This window comes from Coregonus clupeaformis, chromosome 19 (assembly GCF_020615455.1).
Source record: "Coregonus clupeaformis isolate EN_2021a chromosome 19, ASM2061545v1, whole genome shotgun sequence".
NCBI classification, from domain to species: Eukaryota; Metazoa; Chordata; class Actinopteri; order Salmoniformes; family Salmonidae; genus Coregonus; species Coregonus clupeaformis.
The window spans coordinates 22725244-22751823 of NC_059210.1; the positions used below are offsets into that span (position 1 = coordinate 22725244).

General features: G+C 44.0%; 1 protein-coding gene across 5 annotated transcripts in view; it reads left to right on the plus strand.

Annotated features, from left to right (window-relative positions):
* The window catches only part of phf21ab (PHD finger protein 21Ab), a 79065-nt gene that overhangs the window by 8095 nt on the left and 44390 nt on the right, over positions 1–26580 (plus strand). For 3 of the 5 annotated variants that reach the window (XM_041837766.2, XM_041837770.2, XM_041837771.2), the window contains exons 3-9: positions 2828–2879; positions 7664–7762; positions 9910–9942; positions 10409–10474; positions 22373–22525; positions 24448–24705; positions 25112–25210. In XM_041837766.2, coding sequence (XP_041693700.2) covers positions 2838–2879; positions 7664–7762; positions 9910–9942; positions 10409–10474; positions 22373–22525; positions 24448–24705; positions 25112–25210 — 750 coding nt within the window. In that variant the 5' untranslated portion in view covers positions 2828–2837. The remainder of the gene's footprint in view (positions 1–2827; positions 2880–7663; positions 7763–9909; positions 9943–10408; positions 10475–22372; positions 22526–24447; positions 24706–25111; positions 25211–26580) is intronic. The other 2 variants (XM_041837768.2, XM_041837769.2) reach the window with 2 other exon arrangements.

The following is a 26580-nucleotide window of genomic DNA, read 5'->3' on the forward strand; positions in this document are numbered from 1 at the left end:
CGTTAAAAACAACTGGGAACTCGGAAATCTCCGACTTCAGTGTGTTCAAGACCACTGGGAACTGGGGAAAAAACAAGCTCCGACTGGGAAAAATATTTTTGAACGGTCATCCAACTCGGAATTCCAACTGGGGAACCTGAAGATCACTGACGTCATGATTTGACCTCGTATTTTTCAGAGTTCCCAGTTGTCTTGAAAGCACCACAAGATGGTTATCTGTCTATAGGTTAATTTGCTAAATCTAGTGTAATTAAATTGGCGCGTGTACAGTATATTCGTTATGTACAGTGCATTCGGAAAGTATTCAGACCCCTTGACTTTTTCCACATTTTGTTACATTACAGCCTTATTCTAAAATTGATTTAAATTGTTTTTTTTCCCTCAATCTACACACAATACACCATAATGACAAAGCAAAAACAGGTTTTTAGAAATGTTAGCAAAGGCACAATCCTAGTCATATTGGCAGCCCATGCTAGTTGTTGCATATAAGATCTTCCCTCTTTCTAATGTAATCTCATCTGTTTCAAATGGATATTTTCATCTCTGTCACATGAAACCGCTCGCATGTACAGTGTGCTTTTGACATCTGTGTGTTTTCCCGCTAATTGCATTATGGAACGAACATTCGCGGGTAGCCTACTGCCTTGTGTGCATTGCTGCACTTATAATGTGAAGAAATAATAGTTTATCAACATTTTAAGCTGATCTGTTGCATCAGACTCATTTGCTTTTCCAGTTTTTTTTTAAATGTAGCCTAGGCCTACTGGTTGTACGAATTTGCGATCTATTGTCCCACAACTGTCCCAGAGTCTGTTTAGAATAGGCTATTTCTTTCACGGCAAGCTGACCAATAGAATATGTGAACTTTTCTACTATGGGGGATAGTAGATTGACAAAGGCTAGTGATTTTGCTGTTCGTTACTCGTCTTGTTCGCTGAGGAAAAGTAAATGTAGGCACTTTGAAGACGTTAGAATAACTGTCTATCAGAATTCTTTAAGAAGGACCGCACATCATTGCACCCTCAACTTGCATGTTCTGTTAATATGAATTACTGTGATCTAAATGTGATTTCTATCAGTCCCATAAAGTGTAGTAGAATTGCATGAATTGTGTTTATAAAAGGCCAAGAAACATATCTGATATAGCCTATGCCCACTCTACGCCACTATGCAGTATTTTTTTGCAAACAGTGATTGAGTTGTATTATTAGCCTAAATTATGACTCCAATCTATTCATCACATTAGGAATAGTAGGCTATCTTACATAAGTTTGCAAATGCGATGATGCATGGAATGCCTTATTATAAAGCTGAATTTTTATGTTGAAAATTAGCTTCCCCTAACTTGAAACTCACGCACCGCCTATGGCTACAGAAACACGCCCACTCCACCAAGGGGTCTGGCAGCGTCTTGGGTGCTATTTAAAGGGTTGACTGTAGGGGATATTTGTGCTGCGTCGTGTTGGGCATCACCACACACTTTATTTTGTGAGGTTTTATCGCTTGGATGTCACTGCTCTCAGTGTAGCCTACAGTGTGCTTACAGCTGGGACAGGAGAGGGTCATTAGGCATCGTGCAGTGTGCCCAATACCCAGACTACCGCATCTTGTCTGGATGGTCTGCCATGGGCCATTTCATTTGGTTTTTGTTGGGGCCGGCTTGAGGCGGGATTCCATTTCCCCATAGTTGTGTTGTACCGACTGAAAGGGAATGTAACGTTATGACTAACTACTGTTCCCTGAAGGAGGGAAACGAGGTACAACACCTGTTTGGCGCCGCCCGGTTTTGGGCTCGGTGAGGAGCGGTACTGAATTGAAAGAATGAATCCGAGCCTCAGGGTTATCACCTGTGAAAGGCAGGGCTTCAAGCGATGTGTGGATTTCATTGGCCTTGTCAGGCATGATTCTAATTCTTCAATCGAAGTCGCGAGAGTGTGACTCCCCATAGTTGTGTTGTAGCTCGTTTCCCTCCTTCAGGGAACAGTAGTTATAGCAGGGGTCACGTTAACGCAGGATAATGCGTTTATCACGTAGAAAAGGAAAAATGATTTCTGCGTTTATATCTTGCTGCGTTTTGTAAACGCAGATCTAAAATGCTTCTTATTGTAAATTCTGCTCGGCTTCAGTCAGGGTTCGCTCCAAATCATGAATGTAAAAGGACTAATTTCGTGCTTCAGTTGCAGTTCTCTGCTCGGATGAAATGTCTTTGCTCTCATCATTGGATCACCAGACAGCACTCTGACTGTGTAGGCTACTTTTCTCCGGTACTTTCCTCTGGTGTAGTTTTTCTCAAGTGGCAGGTTAAAATGCAAGATTAACTTCAAGCAAAACATTAGGAAATGTAGCTGGCTACATTTTTGCAACAAATTGTTATTTTTTATTTTAAGCAAATGTACTTAATGCTGGTAGCCAAAAAGTGTTGCACTTCTGTTGTCATCTGATGAAAAAGATGCCGAATGTGTTGCGCTAATGTGTTTTGTTTGAAGAAAAGCTATAGTTGCACGCCCCTTATCACTCTACTTTCAATATAAAATGCAGGTTTAATGGTTTATAACAGGTTTTTTGATGGTCTGTGTTTTGAAAATACAGATTTCTGAAAGCTAATGCAACCCCTGGTTATAATCATAACGTTACGTCATAGGCTACCCTCTTTGAAAAATGGACTTCAACACAGAAATAATTTATTGGACTTATCCAATAAGAGAGGCTAGTTTTTGTTTTCTTTTGGAAACCGTGTAACCTAATAGACAACCCATTTTGTTTTGTTACTGAAATGTGAATTGTAAAAAGTCAGTAACTTTGTAGTTTTCTGTTTTGCGTGCAGCGGCTCTTTAATGCTTCAATTGGATGGTATTCAACCTGGAGACGGTGTGAAGGTAAGAGATGGAGTTAATTAGCTCATTCCCTTTTAACATTCACAAGGTTACTTCATTCTGGTTTTTGTACATCCAAGGCTATGGTGATGAATATCCTAAAAGACTCAAACAAAAAGTGAATAGCTGTTGTTTCAGGCCGTTTGACTCATAACCTTGCTTTGTTACCAGGATGTATTCCCTTCTGGACTTATGTAATGCAATGTACTCAATGGACATGATTCTCTATGATGTAGACTGTTAAGTATAAAACCAAGTTGTTATTACCACCTACTGAGTATTACAGTGGGGGAAAAAAGTATTTAGTCAGCCACCAATTGTGCAAGTTCTCCCACTTAAAAAGATGAGAGGCCTGTAATTTTCATCATAGGTACACGTCAACTATGACAGACAAATTGAGGGAAAAAAATCCAGAAAATCACATTGTAGGATTTTTAATGAATTTATTTGCAAATTATGGTGGAAAATAAGTATTTGGTTACCTACAAACAAGCAAGATTTCTGGCTCTCACAGACCTGTAACTTCTTCAAGAGGCTCCTCTGTCCTCCACTCGTTACCTGTATTAATGGCACCTGTTTGAACTTGTTATCAGTATAAAAGACACCTGTCCACAACCTCAAACAGTCACACCCCAAACTCCACTATGGCCAAGACCAAAGAGCTGTCAAAAGACACCAGAAACAAAATTGTAGACCTGCACCAGGCTGGGAAGACTGAATCTGCAATAGGTAAGCAGCTGTGGGAGCAATTATTAGGAAATGGAAGACATACAAGACCACTGATAATCTCCCTCGATCTGGGGCTCCACGCAAGATCTCACCCCGTGGGGTCAAAATGATCACAAGAACGGTGAGCAAAAATCCCAGAACCACACGGGGGGACCTAGTGAATGACCTGCAGAGAGCTGGGACCAAAGTAACAAAGCCTACCATCAGTAACACACTACGCCGCCAGGGACTCAAATCCTGCAGTGCCAGACATGTCCCCCTGCTTAAGCCAGTACATGTCCAGGCCTGTCTGAAGTTTGCTAGAGTGCATTTGGATGATCCAGAAGAGGATTGGGAGAATATCATATGGTCAGATGAAACCAAAATAGAACTTTTTGGTAAAAACTGAACTCGTCGTGTTTGGAGGACAAAGAATGCTGAGTTGCATCCAAAGAACACCATACCTACTGTGAAGCATGGGGGTGGAAGCATCATGCTTTGGGGCTGTTTTTCTGCAAAGGGACCAGGACGACTGATCCGTGTAAAGGAAAGAATGAATGGGGCCATGTATCGTGAGATTTTGAGTGAAAACCTCCTTCCATCAGCAAGGGCATTGAAGATGAAATGTGGCTGGGTCTTTCAGCATGACAATGATCCCAAACACACCGCCCGGGCAACGAAGGAGTGGCTTCGTATGAAGCATTTCCAGGTCCTGGAGTGGCCTAGCCAGTCTCCAGATCTCAACCCCATAGAAAATCTTTGAAGGGAGTTGAAAGTCTGTGTTGCCCAGTGACAGCCCCAAAACATCACTGCTCTAGAGGAGATCTGCATGGAGGAATGGGCCAAAATACCAGCAACAGTGTGTGAAAACCTTGTGAAGACTTACAGAAAACGTTTGACCTGTGTCATTGCCAACAAAGGGTATATAACAAAGTATTGAGAAACTTTTGTTATTGACCAAATACTTATTTTCCACCATAATTTGCAAATAAATTCATTACAAATCCTACAATGTGATTTTCTGGATGTTTTTTCCTCATTTTGTCTGTCATAGTTGACGTGTACCTATGATGAAAATTACAGGCCTCTCTCATCTTTTTAAGTGGGAGAACTTGCACAATTGGTGGCTGACTAAATACTTTTTTTCCCCACTGTATGTTCAGAGTCAGATGGGGACAGTGTAATTGTTTGAACTGTCCACATATTGCCAACAAAATGGTTGCTATCATGGATTGTGTGACAATATTGGAAACCGGGTCCGACATTACTGGCCTGGTCAACTTCTCCGTGCATTTTTGCATTCAACATTTACCTGCTCTGTCGCAGTCTACCATTGAAGACTACACGCTGAAAAGTCATGCTATTTATATTTGAGTAATATGATTGGCCATTCATTCAAGCACCACCACGCTCCTGCGAGTCACAACTTCTCGAGCAGTACAGTCATGGTCAAAAGTTTTGAGAATGACAAGTATTGATCTTCACAAAGTTCGCCGCTTCAGTGTTTTTGTCAGATGTTACTATGGTATACTGAAGTATAATTACAAGCATTCCATAAGTGTCAAAGGCTTTTATTGACAATTACATTAAGTTTATGCAAAGATTCAATATTTGCAGTGTTGACCCTTCTTTTTCAAGACGTCTGCAATCCGCCCTGGTATGCTGTCAATTAACTTCTGGACCACATCCTAACTGATGGCAGCCCATTCTTGTATAATCAATGTTTGGAGTTTGTCAGAATTTCTGGGTTTTTGTTTGTCCACCTGCCTCTTGAGGATCGACCACAAGTTCTCAATGGCATTAAGGTCTGGGGAGTTTCCTGGCCATGGACCCAAAATGTCGATGTTTTGTTCCCCGAGCCACTTAGTTATCACTCTTGCCTTATGGCAAGGTGCTCCATCATGCTGGAAAAGGCATTGGTCATCACCAAACTGTTCTTGGATGGTTGGGAGAAGTTGCTCTCGGAGGATGTGTTGGTACCATTCTTTATTCATGGCTGTGTTCTTAGGCAAAAATGGGAGTGAGCCCACTCCCTTGGCTGAGAAGCAACCCCACACATGAATGGTCTCAGAATGCTTTACTGTTGGCATGACACAGGACTGATGGTAGCGCTCACCTTGTCTTCTCTGGACAAGGTGTTTTCCGGATGCCCAAACAATCGGAAAGGGGATTCATCAGAGAAAATGACTTTACCCCAGTCCTCAGCAGTCCAATCCCTGTACCTTTTGCAGAATATTAGTCTGTCCCTGATGTTTTTCCTGGAGAGAAGTGGCTTCTTTGCTGCCCTTCTTGACACCAGGCCATCCTCCAAATGTCTTTGCCTCACTATGCGTGCAGATGCACTCACACCTGCCTGCTGCCATTCCTGAACAAGCTCTGCACTGGTGGTTCCCCGATCCCGCAGCTGAATCAACTTTAGGAGACGGTCCTGGCGCTTGCTGGACTTTCTTGGGCGCCCTGACGCCTTCTTCACAACAATTGGACCTCTCTCCCTTGAAGTTCTTGATGATCCGATAAATGGTTGATTTAGGTGCAATCTTACTAGCAGCAATATCCTTGCCTGTGAAGCCCTTTTTGTGCAAAGCAATGATGGCGGCACGCGTTTCCTTGCAGGTAACCATGGTTAACAGAGGAAGAACATTGATTTCAAGCACCACCCTCCTTTTAAAGCTTCCAGTCTGTTATTCTAACTCAATCAGCATGACAGCGTGATCTCCAGCCTTGTCCTCGTCAACACTCTCACCTGTGTTAATGAGGTAATCACTGACATGATGGCAGCTGGTCCTTTTGTGGCAGGGCTGAAATGCAGTGGAAATGTTTTTGGGGGATTAAGTTCATTTTCATGGAAATTCATCTGATCACTCTTCATGACATTCTCGAGTATATGCAAAATTGCCATCATCAAAACTGAGGCAGCAGACCTTGTGAAAATTAGTATTTGTGTCATTCTCAAAACTTTTGACCACGACTGTACATGAATTGATGCCTTCACACAGCACACGCAAGCTGTCCAGAGCAAAAAGAAGCACCCATCAATCTACTTGCTGAGCTGATTTATTTTAGCTAGGGAAAGTGATTTACAAAAGTAAACCTTCAATAGTGAACATACTTGCAATATGCTGGCTACTATTGATAGTCTACAAAGAGCACTACAATAAGACACCTAACATTTGTCTTGGCTAGCCTACTCTAGCCAGGTCTATCTCTTTTCAACACCGTGTCCTTTTTTGAGATGTAAAATGGCATACTATAGAAACAAATATGAATGCAATTAATAAAATGGCATTCTAAAGAATAGAGTAATGACTTACATTTCTAAATTATATTACACAGTTTTGTTATACACGTCATAGTAACCAAATGTAGCCTATTAGAGATTATCTGGTACCTTTTTGTATACTTTTTAGTAGTGGTGAAAGTAGCGCTCACAAGCCAAAAGTGGTCCCAGAAAATGGCATACTACATCACATACTGAATGTGCAGATATATGCATCATGTCATTGCTCTCTCACGCTCTGCTGTGTGTGCATCTTGCTAGCGGTCATTCAAATGGCAGGAACTCTAATTGCTAGGGGGCTGGCCCACATGGGGGAAAATGTAGGGGAAATGGTTCAAGTAAACAGTCGCTTTCAAACTAGGGATTTCGTGGCTAATGGAGGTAGGACAGTAATTCTTCTCATAGATTATGCATATATAAAGTACACATTGACACATCCAGCCCCAAAAAATACTTACTAGTCACCAAAGTTCCGGAGCATGTCTTTAATAGCTGAATATAGAGAGAAAGCATGCCTATATAAGCCCAGTGCCTTTAAAAACTACACCATGTCTGGACCAGTATACATTTTGTTCGGGCCAGTAGATTTCTGGACAACTGGCCCATTCGGGCCATTGAGAAAATAAGTTAACATTGGACCCTGATTGGAAATGTTTAATCATTTCTGGTTGCTATTACTGCAAGCTTGAAACCACTGATTCAACTCTTACAGATATTCACCATCTAACAAAACGTAGTAATTGTGAGAATTAAAGGGGATTTATTTTAATGTGTTCCCCATTCCCCCTCTCTCTGTACACAGGCTGAACGTTTCCCCGGACTGATTGGCACACTGACTGGCTCAATGATGGAACTACAAACATTACAGGAGGCCCTGAAAATGGAAATACAAGTCCATCAGGTAGGAGGAAAACATCCCAAGGTGTTCCGGTTTTTTTTTTTCTTCTTCTTCTGTTGTTCATCTGCTCTGTGTTCAGGCTCTTTGTTAAGCCTGCAAATGATAACAAAATACTTCTAATCAACTGGGCTAACTGTCAAATGTTGAGGGTCACCACTATTATGAAGAGTGCTATTGAGAAGATCCACCGAAGACCATTGCATTATGGGGCAATTCCAAACTTCCACTTAAGCTGAATTTTCACTTAGTCTCCCATTGACGTCAATGCATGACTAGGTTCAAATTTGACTCAAGTGGAAGTTAGGATTTGCTCCTATGTTTCAACTTCAGGCATCCATTTGAATTCCATGTTCGTTAGTGAGTAAGCATGAGTGTAATGGAGGTTCTCTCCTCTGTATGTGCTATGATAAGGGATGCGTCCCAAATGACACCCTATTCACTGCTTTTAACCAGGGCCCATAGGGTGCCATTTGGGATGCAGGCCAGGTCTTCAGCCTCCTTGCTGTTGAGCAACTAGCAGGTCAGCATCTTATAGTGAGCTCAGTCCCTAAAGTCCCATAACCACACTCAGCACATTGAACAGGCATCTCCCAGAGGAGTGGTCAGCCACGTAGAGTAGACCTGGAATCAGCGCTTTGATAGGCCAGCTAAGTAAGGTCCCCTGCTTAGTAATGTCCCCAATCACCTCACAGCGATAGGAGCCAGAGTTTAGCACCCAGTTTATGAAGGTCTGGGGTGACCTTGGCATGTGGGGTTAGTTTTATATGTCGTTTTTTATTACAGCCCTTATCCACACAGTTTTGTAAATGTATTTTTGTTTGTTTTTAATCCGTTTGTGTTAATTGTTCTCTGCGGGATGAGGAGGCAATTTGAATATCTGCATTTTCTTTATGTAATTGGATGTAAATATGTAAAGTGAATGGGTATGTAATTCTTATGTAAGAAGTCATATATTTAACTATTATGCCTGCTCAAACTGAATGATGGCCACTGTCACAATTAGGTATGGGGCAGGATTAGATTAGATAAATGTATTAGTCACATGCACAGGGTCGCAGATGTAATTGCAGGGTACAGTGAAGTTCTTAAGCTCTGAGCTCCAACCAACAGTGCAGGTCAAAAAGAGAAGTGAATGAAACAATAATAATACAAGTAATAATAATATATATACATATTTACAACTGTAACAATGATAAATGTCCATAGGCGGATGGTAGCGGTGGAGTTGCCGTAACAGTATGCTCTCGATGGTGCTCCTGTAGAACACTGTGAGGGCCCTCGGGGACAGGCCAAATCTCTTTAGCATCCTGAGGTTGAAGAGTCGCTGTCGTGCCTTCTTCACCACGGTGTACGTGTGGTTTGACCATTTCAGCTCCTCGGGGTGGAACTTGGAAGTTTTTGACCGTCTCCACAGCGGCGCCGTTGATGAGGATGGGGGCGTGCCCAGCCTAGTTCCTCCTGAAGTCCACAATCCGATCCTTTGTTTTGCTGATGTTGAGCGAGAGGTGGTTTACCTGGCACCACGGAGTCATAGTGCCTACCTCCTTTCTGTAGGGCGTCTCAAAGTTTTTGGCAATCAGGCCTACTACTGTCGTGTCATCAGAGAACTTGAAGATGGAGTTGGAACTGTGTGAGACCACACAGTCTGAGTGTACAGGAGGGGACTGAGGACGCACCCTTGTGGGGCCCCCAGGTTGAAGATCAGTGTGGAGGAGGTAATGTTGCCTACCTTCACCACCTGGGGATTGCCCGTCAGGAAGTCCATATGAAGGAGTTCATTCCCAGGGCTTTTGAGCTTTGTATTGAGCTTAGAGGGCACTATCGTGTGAAGGCTGATCTGTAGTCAATGAACAGCATCCTCACATGCATTCCTTTTGTCCCGATGGGTGAAGGCAGTGTGCTGTGCAATGGCGATTGTGTCGTCTGTGGATCTGTCGGGGCGGTAGGCGAATTGGAGAGGGTCGAGTGTGTCGGGAAGGGAGGAGTTGATGTGGTCTTTGACTAGTCTCTCGAAGCACTTCATGATGAAGATGCACTGGGTTCAATGCAGTGCCTGTAGGTGTCACCGTCCACAGGCTGTAGTAGAGTCTGGTGGAATGTCCCTGAATGCATTTGTTATCCTACTGACATTTATATCCTTTCTTCTACAGAAACTAGTCGCCCAAATGAAACAGGACCCACAGGTAAAGACATTTTTCATTAATAATTGTTTTTGCTATTAGTAGACGTGGAAATGCTGCGAACAAATGGCATTTTGACACCTGGATAGTTTGATACAATACATTTACGTTTTAGTCATTTAGCAGACGCTCTTATCCAGAGCGATTTACAGGGGCAATTAGGGTGCCTTGATCAAGGGCACATGGACAGATTTTTAACCTTGTCGGGTCGAGGATCGATTCCAACGCTCTTAACTGCTAGGCTACCTGCTGCCCAATATACATTTCTTACTGATAAGATTCAATTCATTTGGAGATGTATGTGCATGTGAAACATCAGTGTAGCGAATGTGACAAAAGTATTCAAATTCAGTTGGAAATCGTTGGTCAGGTTTAAATGAACCAAATTGCCTTTTCAAGTGAACCTGGATGTGAATTGCTTGAGTTTGGAATGAAAGTGCCCTAAAAAGAGCTTTGCGTTCCTTTGCAGAATGCTGATCTGAAGAAGCAGCTCCACGAACTTCAGGCTAAGATCACAGCGCTTAGCGAGAAGCAGGTATTTCAGGACACCCTGCTGACACAACACAAGGATATCCCAGGTTGCCCTATATGAGCGCAGACGCATGCCATGCATTTGATAAACAGGAGATTTAAAAATGAAAATTCAAATGTGTAACTAGTTGGTCCTTTTATTCATTTGTTTATTTTAAAGGCCCAGTAGTGTCAAAAACGAGATTTCCCTGTGTGTTATATATATTTCCACACTGAAGTTGGAATAATAATGTGGAAACTATTGATAATGCTCTTTTTAGTTTAAGAGCTGTTTTAAAAGACCGCCTGAAATCTCAGCCTGTTTTGGTGGGATGGCGTTTTTGTCTGCGCTAATAGACCAATAACAGCTAGTTTTCAGTACGTAATTGCTACCCAGAAACGATTTGATATTGAGATAAATAACGGCTGTATTGGACCTTTAACATCATATTCGACGAAACCCACAAATTAATCATACATGTTTAAATGTTAACAGTTTGTCTTTTAAAGGAATATTCACCCATTTTGAATGTTATTTAATCTTTAGGCATCTCTGAGCGATGTTCTATCGATTCCCAGGGTCATTTTATGTTTTCATGTGTATATGAGCTCAGAAATGTAGCCGGTATGACTTAGCATTGTGATAAAGCCGCTCTCACTACACTGCCTTTCTAGGGAGTTTTTCCTAGCCACAGTGCTTCTACATCTGCATTGCTTGCTCTTTGGGGTTTTAGGCTGGGTTTCTGTATAAGCACTTTGTGACATCTGCTGATGTAAAAACGACATATAAAAACATATGATTTGAAGTTAATAGGAATACAACTTTTAGATCACGAAAACGTCTTACCATATATGCCATTTAAATACTGACCGATGTCATAACGCGGGAGGATGTCTTCTCGCGGATGAGCCGTTGATCATATTTTTGCAATATTCCTACCTCTAGAAATATGTAATTTAAGAGGTTCCACCATATTTCTCCTATTGTTATGTCTCTTCAGACCAGGGTGCATTGCATGGTGCCGTTCCATGGCCGTTGCGAATCTGCAGGTTGAACATGGTGAGATTGTAGACTCCTAAATTGATAGTGCAGTTTGTTTAGGCAATTTTACAGCTAACTAGCTACTAGGGCTGTGACGGTCATGGAATTTTGGATGATGGTAATTGGCCAGCCAAATGACCATGGTCTCTGTAATAACCGTTCGAATAACAATTACTGAAAACATTTTATATTTTGCCATCTTAAAAGGTAGACTCGGCAGCTAATGGGCTTTGGAAAAACGGGGTTATCTGTTACGAAGTTGCCTTAGCAAGGAAATAAGGTTTCTGCCTTGAATAAATGCTATATAAACAAAAAATGTAGCTAGCATAAACTGGGACTTAGGCCAACTAAATCTACCTTTTAAATGGATGGCCAACTGTTCTTAGAGAGCTACTGTATACACGATTTTTCTCCAGCCAAGCCTCAACACAATTGATTCAAACTAATTAACTAATTATGATCTTCAATCTAGACTGGGGACTTCATCATTAAGAGCCAGTTGTTACTACTCGTCTCTTCTTCCTGCTCAGGTGTATAAGGCTTGGGTGGAAGAAAAGCAACATCAAAGTTATGGCTGATATGGCAATTCCCAAAAAAAAATCCAAAGTGAATTATTGTTAACTTACATCTCAAAGCCATGCATGCAAGAAGCCTTGACCTGGTGTACACACCTACTCATTACAGGGTTTTTCTTTATTTTTACTATTTTCTACATTGTAGAATAATAGTGACGACATCAAAACTATGAAATACATGTGGAATCATGTAATAACCAAAAAAGTGTTCAACAAATCAAAATATATTTGAGATTCTTCAAAGTAGCCACCCTTTGCCTTGATGACAGCTTTGCAGGGTAGCGGTGGTATACAGAAGATAGCCCTATTATGGCAAGAACAGCTCAAATAAGCAAATAGAAACGACAGTCCATTACTTTAAGACATGAAGGTCAGTCAATACGGAACATTTCAAGAACTTTGAACGTTTCTTCAAGTGCAGTCGCAAAAACCATCAAGTGCTATGATGAAACTGGCTCTCATGAGGACCGCCACAGGAAAGGAAGACCCAGAGTTACCTATGCTGCAGAGGATAAGTTCATTAGAGTTAACTGCACTTCAGATTGCAGCCCAAATAAATGCTTCACAGAGTTCAAGTAACAGACAAATCTCAACATCAACTGTTCAGAGGAGACTCCATGAATCAGGCCTTCATGGATGAATTGCTGCAAATAAACCACTACTAAAGGACACCAATAAGAAGAAGAGACTTGCTTGGGCCAAGAAACACGAGCAATGGACATTAGACCGGTGGAAATCTGTCCTTTTGGTCTGATGAGTCCAAATGTGAGATTTTTGGTTCCAACCGTTGTGTCTTTGTGAGATGCAGAGTAGGTGAACGGATGATCTCTGCATGTGTGGTTCCCACCGTGAAGCATGGAGGTGTGATGGTGTGGGGGTGCTTTGCTGGTGACGCTGTCTGTCTGTGATTTATTTAGAATTCAAAGCACACTTAACCAGCATGGCTACCACAGCATTCTGCAGCGATACGCCATCCCATCTGGTTTGCGCTTAGTGGGACTATCATTTGTTTTTCAACAGGACAATGAATCAAAATACACTTCCAGGCTGTGTAAGGGCTATTTGACCAAGAAGGAGAGTGATGGAGTGCTGCATCAGATGACCTGGCCTCCACAATCACCCAACCTCAACCCAATTGAGATGGTTTGGGATGAGTTGGACCGCAGAGTGAAGGAAAAGCAGCCAACAAGTGCTCAGCATATGTGGGAACTCCTTCAAGACTCTTGAAAAATGCATTCCAGGTGAAGCAGGTTTAGAGAATGCCAAGAGTGTGCAATGCTGTCATCAAGGCAAAGGGTGGCTATTTTGAAAAATCTAAAATATATGTTTTGTTGAACACTTTTTTGGTTACTATATGATTCCATATGTGTTATTTCATCGTTTCTATGTCTTCACTATTATTCTACAATGTAAAAAATAAAAACCCTTGAATGAGTAGGTGTTTCCAAACTTTTGACTTGTACTGTAAATACAAAAGTATGTGGACACCCCTTCAAATTAGTGGATTCCGCTATGTCAGCAACACCCGTTGCTGACAGGTGTATAAAATCAAGCACACAGCTGTGCAATCTCCATAGACAAACATTGACAGTAGAATGGCTTTACTGAAGAGCTCAGTGAATTTCAACGTGGCAACATAATAGGATGCCACCTTATAGCGGTGTTGTTAGACAAGTCAGTTCATCAGATTTCTGCCCTGCTAGAGCTGCCCCGGTCAACTGTAAGTGCTGTTATTGTGAAGTGGAAAAGTCTAGGAGCAACAACGGCTCAGCCGTGAAGTGGTAGGCCACACAAGCTCACAAAACAGGACTGCCGAATGCTGAAGCACGTAAAAATCGTCTGTCCAATGTTGCAACACTCGCTATCGAGTTCCAAACTGCCTCTGGAAGCAACGTCAGCACAATAACTGTTTGTCGGGAGCTTCATGAAATGGGTTTCCATGACCGAGCAGCCACACACACAGCCCAAGATCACCATGCGCAATGCCAAGCGTTGGCTGGAGTGGTGTAAAGCTTGCTGCCATTGGACTCTGGAGCAGTGGAAACGCGTTCTCTGGAGTGATAAATCACACTACACCGTTTGGCAATCCGACGGACTAGTCTGGGTTTGGCGGATGCCAGGAGAACGCTACCTGCCGCAATGCATAGTGCCAACTGTAAAGTTTGGTGGAGGAGGAATAATAATAATAATGGTTTGGGGCTGTTTTTCATGGTTCGGGCTAGGCCCCTTAGTTCCAGTGAAGGGAAAGCTTAACACTGGTAGGCCGTCATTGTAAATAAGAATTTGTTCTTAACTGACTTGCCTAGTTAAATAAAGGTTCAATTAATTAAATAAAAACGCTACAGCATACAATTACTTTCTAGACGATTCTGTGCTTCCAACTTTGTGTCAACAGTTTGGGGAAGGCCCTTTCCTGTTTTAGCATGACAATGCCCCCGTGTGAGGTCCATACAGAAATGGTTTGTCGAGATTGGTGTGGAAGAACTTGACTAGCCTGCACAGAGCCCTGATCTCAACCCCATCGAACGCCTTTGGGATGAATTTGAACGCTGACTGCGCCCTCACTAATACTAATACCAGTGCCAGACCTCACTAATACTCTTGTGGCTGAATGGAAGCAAGTCCCCACAGCAATGTTCCAACATCTAGTGGAAAGCCTTCCCAGAAGAGTGGAGGCTGTTATAGCAGCAAAGGGGGGACGAAACCCATATTAATGCGCATGATTTTGGAATTAGATGTTCGTCGAGCAGTTGTCCACATACTTTTGGTCATGTAGTGTATCTACCTCCATCACTCCAGTGTCCCTGCACATTGTAAATATGGTATTGGAACTGACTTTTTACAAATATTTCAATAAAGATACAAGGTTAACTCAGATAGTCCATGTAGCTATTTTGTTAGCTATTTGTCAGTCGTATTGCTTGGGGATAGAAGCTGTTCAAGAGCCTGTTGGTGTCAGACTTGATGCACCGGTACCTCTTGCCGTGCGGCAGCAGAGAAAATACTCTATGGCTTGGGAGGTTGGAGTCTGAAACAATTTTCCGGGCCTTCTTTTCACACTGCCTGATACAGTGAGGGGAAAAAAGTATTTGATCCCCTGCTGATTTTGTGCGTTTGCCCACTGACAAAGACATGATCAGTCTATAATTTTAATGGTAGGTTTATTTGAACAGGGAGAGAGAGAATAACAACACAAAAATCCAGGAAAACGCATGTCAAAAATGTTATAAATAGATTTGCATTTTAATTAGGGAAATAATTATTTGACCCCTCTGCAAAACATGACTTAGTACTTGGTGGCAAAACCCTTGTTGGCAATCACAGAGGTCAGATGTTTCTTGTAGTTGGCCACCAGGTTTGCACACATCTCAGGAGGGATTTTGTCCGACTCCTCTTTGCAGATCTTCTCCAAGTCATTAAGGTTTCGAGGCTGACGTTTGGCAACTCGAACCTTCAGCTCCCTCCACAGATTTCCTATGGGATTAAGGTCTGGAGACTGGCTAGGCCACTCCAGGACCTTAATGTGCTTCTTCTTGAGCCACTCCTTTGTTGCCTTGGCCGTGTGTTTTGGGTCATTGTCATGCTGGAATACCCATCCACGACCCATTTTCAATGCCCTGGCTGAGGGAAGGAGGTTCTCACCCAAGATTTGACGGTACATGGCACCGTCCATCGTCCCTTTGATGCGGTGAAGTTGTCCTGTCCCCTTAGCAGAAAAACACCCCCAAAGCATAATGTTTCCACCTCCATGTTTGACAGTGGGGATGGTGTTCTTGGGGTCACAGGCAGCATTCCTCCTCCTCCAAACACGGCGAGTTGAGTTGATGCCAAAGAGCTTGATTTTGGTCTCATCTGACCACAACACTTTCACCCAATTCTCCTCTGAATCATTCAGATGTTCATAGGCAAACTTCAGACGGGCCTGTATATGTGCTTTCTTGAGCAGGGGGACCTTGCAGGCGCTGCAGGATTTCAGTCCTTCACGGCGTAGTGTGTTACCAATTGTTTTCTTGGTGACTATGGTCCCAGCTGCTTTGAGATCATTGACAAGATCCTCCTGTGTAGTTCTGGGCTGATTCCTCACCGTTCTCATGATCATTGCAACTCCACGAGGTGAGATCTTGCATGGAGCCCCAGGCCGAGGGAGATTGACAGTTATTTTGTGTTTCTTCCATTTGCGAATAATCGCACCAACTGTTGTCACCTTCTCACCAAGCTGCTTGGCGATGGTCTTGTAGCCCATTCCAGCCTTGTGTAGGTCTACAATCTTGTCCCTGACATCCTTGGAGAGCTCTTTGGTCTTGGCCATGGTGGAGAGTTTGGAATCTGATTGATTGATTGCTTCTGTGGACAGGTGTCTTTTATACAGGTAACAAGCTGAGATTAGGAGCACTCCCTTTAAGAGTGTGCTCCTAATCTCAGCTCGTTACCTGTATAAAAGACACCTGGGAGCCAGAAATCTTTCTGATTGAGAGGGGGTCAAATACTTATTTCCCTCATTAAAATGCAAATCAATTTATAACATTTCTGACATGCGTTTTTCTGGATTATTTTGTTGTTATTCTGTCTCTCACTGTTCAAATAAACCTACGATTAAAATTATAGACTGATCATTTCTTTGTCAGTGGGCAAATGTACAAAATCAGCAGGGGATCAAATACTTTTTTCCCTCACTGTATAGAGGTCCTGGATGGCAGGGAGCTCGGCCCCAGTGGTGTACTAGGCTGTCCTGGTATAGAGGTCCTGGATGGCAGGGAGCTCGGCCCCAGTGGTGTACTAGGCTGTCCTGGTATAGAGGTCCTGGATGGCAGGGAGCTCGGCCCCAGTGGTGTACTAGGCTGTCCTGGTATAGAGGTCCTGGATGGCAGGGAGCTCGGCCCCAGTGGTGTACTAGGCTGTCCTGGTATAGAGGTCCTGGATGGCAGGGAGCTCGGCCCCAGTGGTGTACTAGGCTGTCCTGGTATAGAGGTCCTGGATGGCAGGGAGCTCGGCCCCAGTGGTGTACTAGGCTGTCCTGGTATAGAGGTCCTGGATGGCAGGGAGCTCGGCCCCAGTGGTGTACTAGGCTGTCCTGGTATAGAGGTCCTGGATGGCAGGGAGCTCGGCCCCAGTGGTGTACTAGGCTGTCCTGGTATAGAGGTCCTGGATGGCAGGGAGCTCGGCCCCAGTGATGTACTGCGCTGTCCACTCAACCCTCTGTAGTGCCATGCGATCGAGGGCGGTGTTATTGCCATACCAAGCAGTGTTGCAGCCAGTCAGTATGCTCTCAATGGTACAGCTGTAGAACCTTTTTGAGGATGTGAGGGCCCATGCCAAACTCTTTCAACCTCCTGAGGGGGAAAAGGCACTGTTGCCTCTCCTTCACGGCTGTGCGTGTGTGTGTTTGGACCATTTTTAAGTATTTTGTGATTTGGACACAGAGGAACTTGAAGCTGTCTACCTGCTCCACTGCCGCCCCGTTGATATGGATGGGAGCGTGCTCACCTCTCCATTTCCTGTAGTCCACGATCAGCTCCTTGGTCTTGCTGACGTTGAAGGACAGGTTGTTGTTCCGGCACCAGACTGCCAGGTCACTGACCACCTCCCTGTAGGCAGACTCATCGTCGCTGTTGATCAGTCCTACCACTGTTGTGTCGTCAGCAAACTTGATGATGGTGTTGGAGTCGTGCTTAGCCACGCAGTCATGGGTGAACAGGGAGTACAGGAGGGGACTAAGCACACACCCCTGTGGGGCCCCTGTGTTAAGGGTCAACGTGGCGGAGGTGATGTTGCCTAACCTCACCACCTGGGGTCGGCCCATCAGGAAGTCCAGGATCCAGTTGCAGAGGGAGGTGTTCAGACCCAGAGTCCTAAGCCTGGTGACGAGCTTGGAGGGGATAATGGTGTTGAACGCTGCGCTGTAGTCAATGAACAGCATTCTCACATAGATATTCCTTTTATCTAGGTGGGTGAGGGCAGTGTGGCGAGCAGTTGAGTTTGCATCGTCTATGGATCTGTTGGGGCGGAATGCAAATTGGAGTGGGTCTAGGGTGGCTGGGATGGAGTTAGTGTGCATAATCAGCCTCTCAAAGCACTTCATGATTACAGAAGTGAGTGCTACAGGGTGGTAGTCATTGTGGCATGAAACCTTAAGAGTTCTTAGGAACAGGAATGTTTCTGGTCACCTTAATACATGTGGGGATTACAGACTGGGACAAGGAGAGGTTGAAAATTACTGTGAATAAGCCTGCCAGCTGTTCTGCGCATGCTCTGAGAACGCGCCCTGGAATACCGTCGGGGCACGTGGCCTTGCAGGTGTTGGCCTGATTTTAAGACCCTTCTCACGTCGGCCTCAGAGAGCGAGATCACCCAATCCTCTGGTTTGGTGACGGCCCTCACACCCGGCTCGATGATGTTGTCAAAGCGTACACAAAATGAATTGAGTTTGTCTGGTAGAGAGGCATCGTTGGGCAGATCACGGTTGGGTCTTCCTTTTGTAATCTGTAATGGACTGTAGCCCCTGCCACATGCAGCGGTCGTTGGAGCCTGTGTAATATGATTCCTATATTGTCCTTTGGCTCGTTTGCTGACTCTGCGGAGGTCAGTGCGAGACTTCTTGTACTTATTCCTGTCGTCGGCCGTAGCATCAGGGTTGTCTACAACTCTCAGCTCTGTGTGCAGTAGCCCTGTTCATTAGTTTAGCGCCAACCTCGCTGTTGGGCTTTTGATTGGGGAAGCAGCGAATCCTCACCGTGGGTACAACGTTGCTGATGCTTTTTCGAATAAAGTCTCAACATATTCCAATCAGCGCTAGCTGGAGACGTGTTGTTGGAAGTTGGGCATCACGTGTCTTAGTGACGCCAAATTAAAAATCGCCTGCAAACAGAAAGGCAGCCCTGAATTGGCAATGTCCGAAGAAGCCAGACTAGTAGGCTTATACAGTGCCTTGCAAAAGTATTCATCCCCCTTGGCGTTTTTCCTATTTTGTTGCATTACAACCTGTAATTTAAATGGATTTTTATTTGGATTTCATATAATGGACATACACAAAATAGTCCAAATTGGTGAAGTGAAATGAAAAAAAATTACTTGTTTCAAAAAAGTTAAAAAATAATTAATGGAAAAGTGGTGCGTGCATATGTATTCACCCTCTTTGCTATGAAGCCCCTAAATAAGATCTGGTGCAACCAATTACCTTCAGAAGTCACATAATTAGTTAGATTGCACACAGGTAGACTTTAAGTGTCACATGATCTGTCACATGATCTCAGTGTATATACACCTGTTCTGAAAGGCCCCAGAGTCTGCAACACCACTAGGCAAAGGGGCACCACCAAGCAAGCGGCACCATGAAGACCAAGGAGCTCTCCAAACAGGTCAGGGACAAAGTTGTGGAGAAGTACAGATCGGGGTTGGGTTATAAAAAAATATCTGAAACTTTGAACATAATATAATTCCAAAGCGACTTACAGTCATGTGTGCATACATTTTAACATCCCACGGAGCACCATTTTAAATCCATGATTAAAAAATGGAAAGAATATGGCACCACAACAAACCTGCCAAGAGAGGGCCACCCACCAAAACTCACGGACCAGGCAAGGAGGGCATTAATCATAGAGGAAACAAAGAGACCAAAGATAACCCTGAAGGAGCTGCAAAGCTCCACAGTGGAGATTGGAGTATCTGTCCATAGGACCACTTTAAGCCGTACACTCCACAGAGCTGAGCTTTACGGACAAGTGGCCAGATAAAAATAAGCAAACACGTTTAGTGTTCACCAAAAGGCATGTGGGAGAAGCCCCAAACATATGGAAGAAGGTACTCTGGTCAGATGAGACTAAAATTGAGCTTTTTGGCCATCAAGGAAAACGCTATGTCTGGCGCAAACCCAACACCTCATCACCCTGAGAAGACCATCCCCACAGTGAAGCATGGTGGTGGCAGCATCATGCTGTGGAGATGTTTTTCATCGGCAGGGACTGGGAAACTGGTCAGAATTGAAGGAATGCTGGATGGCGCTAAATACAGGGAAATTCTTGAGGGAAACCTGTTTCAGTCTTCCAGAGATTTGAGACTGGGACGGAGGTTCACCTTCCAGCAGGACAATGACCCTAAGCATACTGCTAAAGTGACACTTGAGTGGTTTAAGGGGAAACATTTAAATGTATTGGAATGGCCTAGTCAATCCAATTGAGAATCTGTGGTATGACTTAAAGATTGCTGTACACCAATGGAACCCATCCAACTTGAAGGAGCTGGAGCAGTTTTGCCTTGAAGAATGGGCAAAAATCCCAGTGGCTAGATGTGCCAAGCTTATAGAGACATACCCCAAGAGACTTGCAGCTGTAATTGCTGCAAAAGGTGGCTCTACAAAGTATTGACTTTGGGGGGGTGAATAGTTATGCACGCTCAGGTTTTCAGTTTTTTTTGTCTTATTTCTTGTTTGTTTCACACTTTTTTTATTTTGCATCTTCAAAGTGGTAGCGCATGTTGTGTAAATGAAATGATACAAACCCCCAAAAAATCCATTTTAATTCCAGGTTGTAAGGCAACAAAATAGGAAAAATGCCAAGGGGGGTGAATACATTCGCAAGCCACTGTATGTGCTGTATGGCCCATGTGATGCGTTTTTTCCCTGCTTCCCAGGGGCATATAAGAACCTCCCTCCCTCTGCCTTCAGCTGAGCGCTCCTGGCTGACTCCCTCCAAATGGAGGGGCCTAACAAAGAGTACTAAGAGCTCAAGTGTAGCTCTCAAGTGTCCACAGGACGAGCCCGTTTCAATCGCATCTTTGAGGGTTGCCCTTTGATGGGCTAGTAGGCTATTTATACCAACCATAAAGATGCTCTTTACCCAGATTCTCCTACAACGTCTGTCTTGCTTGCAGTTGAGGTAATAGGGCCAACTATGGATGTCAGACTTGGTCTATAACCCTATTTGATTAACAGTATTTAGGGCTATCCCCTGCCAGGTCCCATAAAAAGGATAAACACACAGTAAATCGTCCTTTTTTTTTTTTTTTTTGGGCTGCTGCTTAAGTGACTTGATTAACATGGAAATTGGCTTCTTGGCAAGAACACCAATCCATGTCTCTCTGAAAAATAACAGCCAACAGCCTGAAGCATGAAAGGCAGCAAAGGGATTTGCTGAATCTCCCACTTCCCTTTCTTCAAGGGAAACCCTCCAAAATGCAGAAAAAAAGTGCAAAATCTCTATGCGGATAATATGATGAGCAAAGAGAAGCAGCTGGAAGTACAAGTTTCCCCCCAAGGACGGTGCGGTTGCTTGCTCCAGGCCAGCGCACTTCTTGATTTTTACACAGTAAATGCATATTCAATGGCCTAAGTCAGGTTCCATGGGTAAATATTTATCAGAAAGAATGAATGTGCAATGCAACAGTACTTATTTCATACTTGCTTGCTCCTCTGCTCCCCAGTCTCTACCCTTCCTCAGAGCAGGTCTAATTCCCTGTCCGGAAGAGCATTATGTGTCTTCGTAGTAGCGGAATTAGCCATTGAAATGACTTGGCAGTGTCGTGGAGGTTAATTTGCTCTTGTGAGAACTGCAGTTGATGCCAAGGCGAAAGGTCAGAGTCCCCTCGAATTTAAGTCATGGAAGTCTGTTTGATCTGAAGCCGAGGAACCATCATCACATTTCGGTATTCTCAACATGAATTAACCAACTTTGTCAACGTGAAACTAAAGAAAGTTCTAAATGTGCAGTGATTTAATTTGACATCCAATTGTTTGCAAATGTTAAAGAGTCTTGTTTAGTTACTCAAATACATTTTGAGTGAGTGGTGGAGTCATGGCCAAAAAGATGGCTACTGAACATTTAGAGGAACATTGACACAATTAACTCAAGTAGAGTTTTATTCGCTCCGCCTCCCTTCATCTTGTTTTAGTCTTATAAAGACCAAGTCACTGCGACTTCTTGACACACTCCTCTCCCCATCTTCTACACTTCTCCTTCACCCCCCCCTTCTCTCTCCCCTCTTCTTCCTGTACACCCTTATTCTCTCTCTCTCTCTCTCTCTCTCTCTCTCTCTCTCTCTCTCTCTCTCTCTCTCTCTCTCTCTCTCTCTCTCTCTCTCTCTCTCTCTCTCTCTCTCTCTCTCTCTCTCTCTCTCTCTCTCTCTCTCTCCCCCCCTCTCTCTCTCTCTCTCTTCTCCCCCCTCTCTCTCTCTCTCTCTCTCTCTCTCTCTCTCTCTCTCTCTCTCTCTCTCTCTCTCTCTCTCTCTCTCTCTCTCTCTCTCTCTCTCTCTCTCTCTCTCTCTCTCTCTCTCTCTCTCTCTCTCTCTCTCCCCCCCCCCTTCTGTCCTCCAGAAAAAGGTGGTGGAGCAGCTGAGGAAGGACCTGCTGGTGAAACAGGAGCCGGAAGTGAAGGTGCCGGCTGCAGACAAACACGTCCTCCAGATCCCCTCCTCCACCACTCTGCAGGCCCTACAGCAGACCACACACACCCAGGCCCTGCAGCAGGTAGACCACACACACCCAGGCCCTGCAGCAGACCACACACACCCAGGCCCTACAGCAGACCACACACACCCAGGCCCTGCAGCAGGTAGACCACACACACCCAGGCCCTGCAGCAGACCACACACACCCAGGCCCTGCAGCAGGTAGACCACACACACCCAGGCCCTGCAGCAGGTAGACCACACACACCCAGGCCCTACAGCAGACCACACACACCCAGGCCCTGCAGCAGGTAGTCCACAGACACTGTCGACCTTATCTCAACTCAGCTGCTTGTTATGTTGCACAAAGGCTTGTTGTAACTTTGCAGTAGCCTACACAATGTTTGCAAAATTCATGAAGTTTTCCCAAAATTCCCAGGTTTTCAGTAATCCCAGTTGGTGGAATGTTGCAATGGAGAGACCTTGGATTTTTGGGGAAAGTTTGTGGAATTTTGCAACTTGTCAGTGTTCACAAAGTTTTACTACTATAGAGCAAGGGTCTTCACCCTTTTCTTGCCCAGGGACCCCCTCCTAGGAAAATGGCGACCCAGGGACCCCCTCCTAGGAAAATGGCGACCCAGGGAACCCCATCATACGTTAGCAAAAAACTAAAAGGCCCACGTCTTGTCTTATCATTAGGTGAATGATAATGGCAAGGAGAAGTAATTAACATATTTTAAAATGACCTCCCCTCATTATAATTCGAAGAGGAAGTGTAAACTCTAACAGCCTGTTTTCTAGAAAGGTAACTCCAAACACATTTTCACTTAGAGCAGTTGTTTAGCTGGTTAACCCACTAAAGTCGATGTCCGCGCCCCCGATGAAATCTAATTAGCATAATACAAAAATCCCATAAAAATCTGTCAGTTTAAGCTAGATGTTTATTTTGCATTGGATGCATCTCAATCCTCCGCATCCGCCTATGTAACACTCAATCCCCCCCCCCCCCAAAGTCAAGAAAGCTTACCAGCGGCACATGCCGCACAGGTAGCCTATTCGCAGGTGCTTTTTCAAAACCTATGTCAGATACTCCAGTGAGTGTAATTGGCTCCAGTGAGTGTAATTTGCTCAATATTAGGAGTTAATAAATAAAGTTGACATCATTAGAAGATATTCTCCTCTTCTACTGTAGGTATGTAATTAAAAATGTGTTTTCTGTTGTTGCTAGCAGTATTCATAAAAACATTTTCCAAAAAATGTTTTTCTTTTAAAAATATTTCCGCGGACGCAGTGCCTGTGCGGACCCTTAGGTGGCCGCAGACCCCCAGTTGAATACCCCTGCTATAGAGAGAGAGAGAGTGAAGAATCACCCTAAAAAACACCTTCCTCAGAGGCCCCTGGTCAAAGTGTCTGACATTCTGGATGGTTCCTTGTACTGATATTAGTTACGGTATGAGATGTCCTTCAGTGATGCCAGTTCTTTTTGGCAGTACTGCTTTGTTCTCAGACCTTGCAAACCCCGGTCCCCACTAGACGGACACAGCTGTAAAACCTAAAACCTACGTCATTCATGGCTCTGTAGATTTATCTCTAGCTCTTAGTGCGATGGGAAGTGCTCAGCTGGCAGGTTTCTTGTGGCGTTTGATATAATCAAAGCTGCGTACGTCTGCGGCGCTCCTCTGGCCCAAGTCTGCCTTGATGGCAATGGGAAACGACTTGGCCGGTAGAAACGCTGACTAGGCCCTGTTCCTCTGGGTCCTGTTGAGGGGGTGGGGTAGGGGATTGGAGAAAGGGAGGGAACTCCCTCCAGGGAATGGTTTATTGAAGTTAGCCCTAGTATTGAGTCCCCAGGCTTCACATTAGTTCACATTCGTTGTATCTACCTTAAGCATTCTCACTTTTCCACTCCCCTTTTCAACCCCATCTCATTACTCTCTCTCCTATTTTTCTCTGCGCTCCGATTTATCAACTATTTCCTTCTTTCTCTCCTCTCTCTGTCAGAAGACGCTGACAGTCACCCCAGTCATCCCCACTAAGACTCTACCTGTAGTGCTGAAAGCTGCCACTCCCACCATGCCTTCCTCTGTTGTGGCGCAGCGCCCCGCCACCGTTGCCATGGTCACTGCCATCAGCCACGCCTCCAAGCCTAGTTCCGACAACTCCAACTCCCAGAACACACCAGTGAACCTTCAGGTGGCTAGCAAATTGACCAGTCAGGGTTTCGAGCCCGTCCGACTGGTGTCGAAGAATGCACTTGTGGTAAGGGTCATTCACTTCCTGTACTATCATTGTCATCCTTTCTAGTTCAACTCTTTCAAACACTTCTCTTATAACTGGTGGTGACCCCAAAGTGTTTTCAAATTAAGCAGTAAAGATTCAAAATGTTTTTTTCGGCCTCTTACAAAGACTCTTAGCGCAAAGTGGGTTGAACGTGTTTCCTGTGTAGATGTGTATGGAAATATGCATGGTCAAAATTGAATGTTTTTTTATTGAAAACCATGTCTCTTAATGAGGAGGTGCTTTGAGGCGGTGGTGTGTGGTGGCGCTTGGTACAAAGTAATCTTTCTCTCTGTAAAACTACCTGCAGAAGTCAAAGAGTTTAGATATAATTGTTGTCTGCAGCTCAGGTAGAGAGAATACAGTATTTGCTGTGGTTTTGTCTCAGGTGCAGGCCACCACCACCCCCTCCTCAGCACAGCCAATCAAAGTTCCTCAGTTTGTCCCTCCTCCTAGACTGACGCCTCGACCCACCTTTCAACCACAGGTGCGTCCCAGTAAGACCCGCCCCCTAACCTTAATCCCCACCAACAAAGATTTTCTATTATATTGACAAGATAGTGAAGTGACCGCTCTAACAATGGAAAAACATGTCCTCAAATATGGAAGACAGGTGGGAGGAGGCCATGTGTGTCCACGTATATCAGTGCATTGTAACAACCTAACCATTACAAAACGTATATTCAATCAAATAAGCCAGTTAGCAAATTAGGAATTCCATTTTTGGTTGACCAAATTTGACACTCATTGACCTCCCATACAAAAATTCCTCACTTCGTGGGGTTATTTTAGTATGAGGATATATGCACTCGCTACTGTTAGTCGCTCTGGATAAGAGCGTCTGCTAAATGACTAAAATAAAAAATACAATTACATGTACATTTTCGTGGACAGATTTTGGGCAGATTAAAACCTCTCGCTCTGCCTCTTCCTCTCTGCCACCAAAACAGTCCAATGTGTGAGTGGCCACATGACATTAGGCTTTTAACTCAGCAGTCACTAGAGGGCGACAGTGTACACAAGGATATGAACCCAATGCAGCCAGTCATGGCTCCAAGCTATTTTGCGTTTATTTTTTCATAACCTTTCCTCTTGTCTTCTATTGCTTTCAGAGTGATGTGTGCTTATATTGTTGCGTTTGTCTGTGTTAATACATTCCTTTGCTGCTGTTGTGTGTCTTTGTCTTTATGGTGAAATGTCTTGTTGTCCAGCAGCTTCTGAATGTGTTGTGTTTTGGCTGTTGGTATGATAAGAATAATTCCACGGTAACAGAGTGATGCTGAGACTCAGATTTTTCACTTTAGAATGTATGTCAAACAAAAACCAATGATTGCTAAGTTAAACAAACCATACAACTCGATAACGTGATGTACAAGGACTACTTTTAACAATTTCCACAACATTTGACAAACAGATTTACCTGAAGAACAGTGCAGATCAGGGTTTCCGTTAGGAAAATGTGGCGCCAGACAACGTGACCGGAAAGATTATTATTTACCGGCCATTTGAGAAATTTACGGGACCCATATGCATTGGGTGCATAACCCATTAGGGTGTCCACCCACGGTGCTCAGAATGACAGAAAATATCATTCTAAACCACTCACCTGGGAAAATACCATTCCAAACAGCGCACCTGATAGTGGTTCCATATGTCACAGAGATGAAAATCTCTGTTAGAAACTTAGAAAGAGGGGGAATCTAAAGATGCGACAACTAGGATGGGTTGCTAATATAACTAGGATTGTTCCTTTGGCTTCTGGACAATGAAAGAAAGTTGATATGAAAACCAATAGAACAGGAGAGAAATGGCATAGCAGTGGGACCAATGGGGAAGTAAATGGATATACATTTGCCA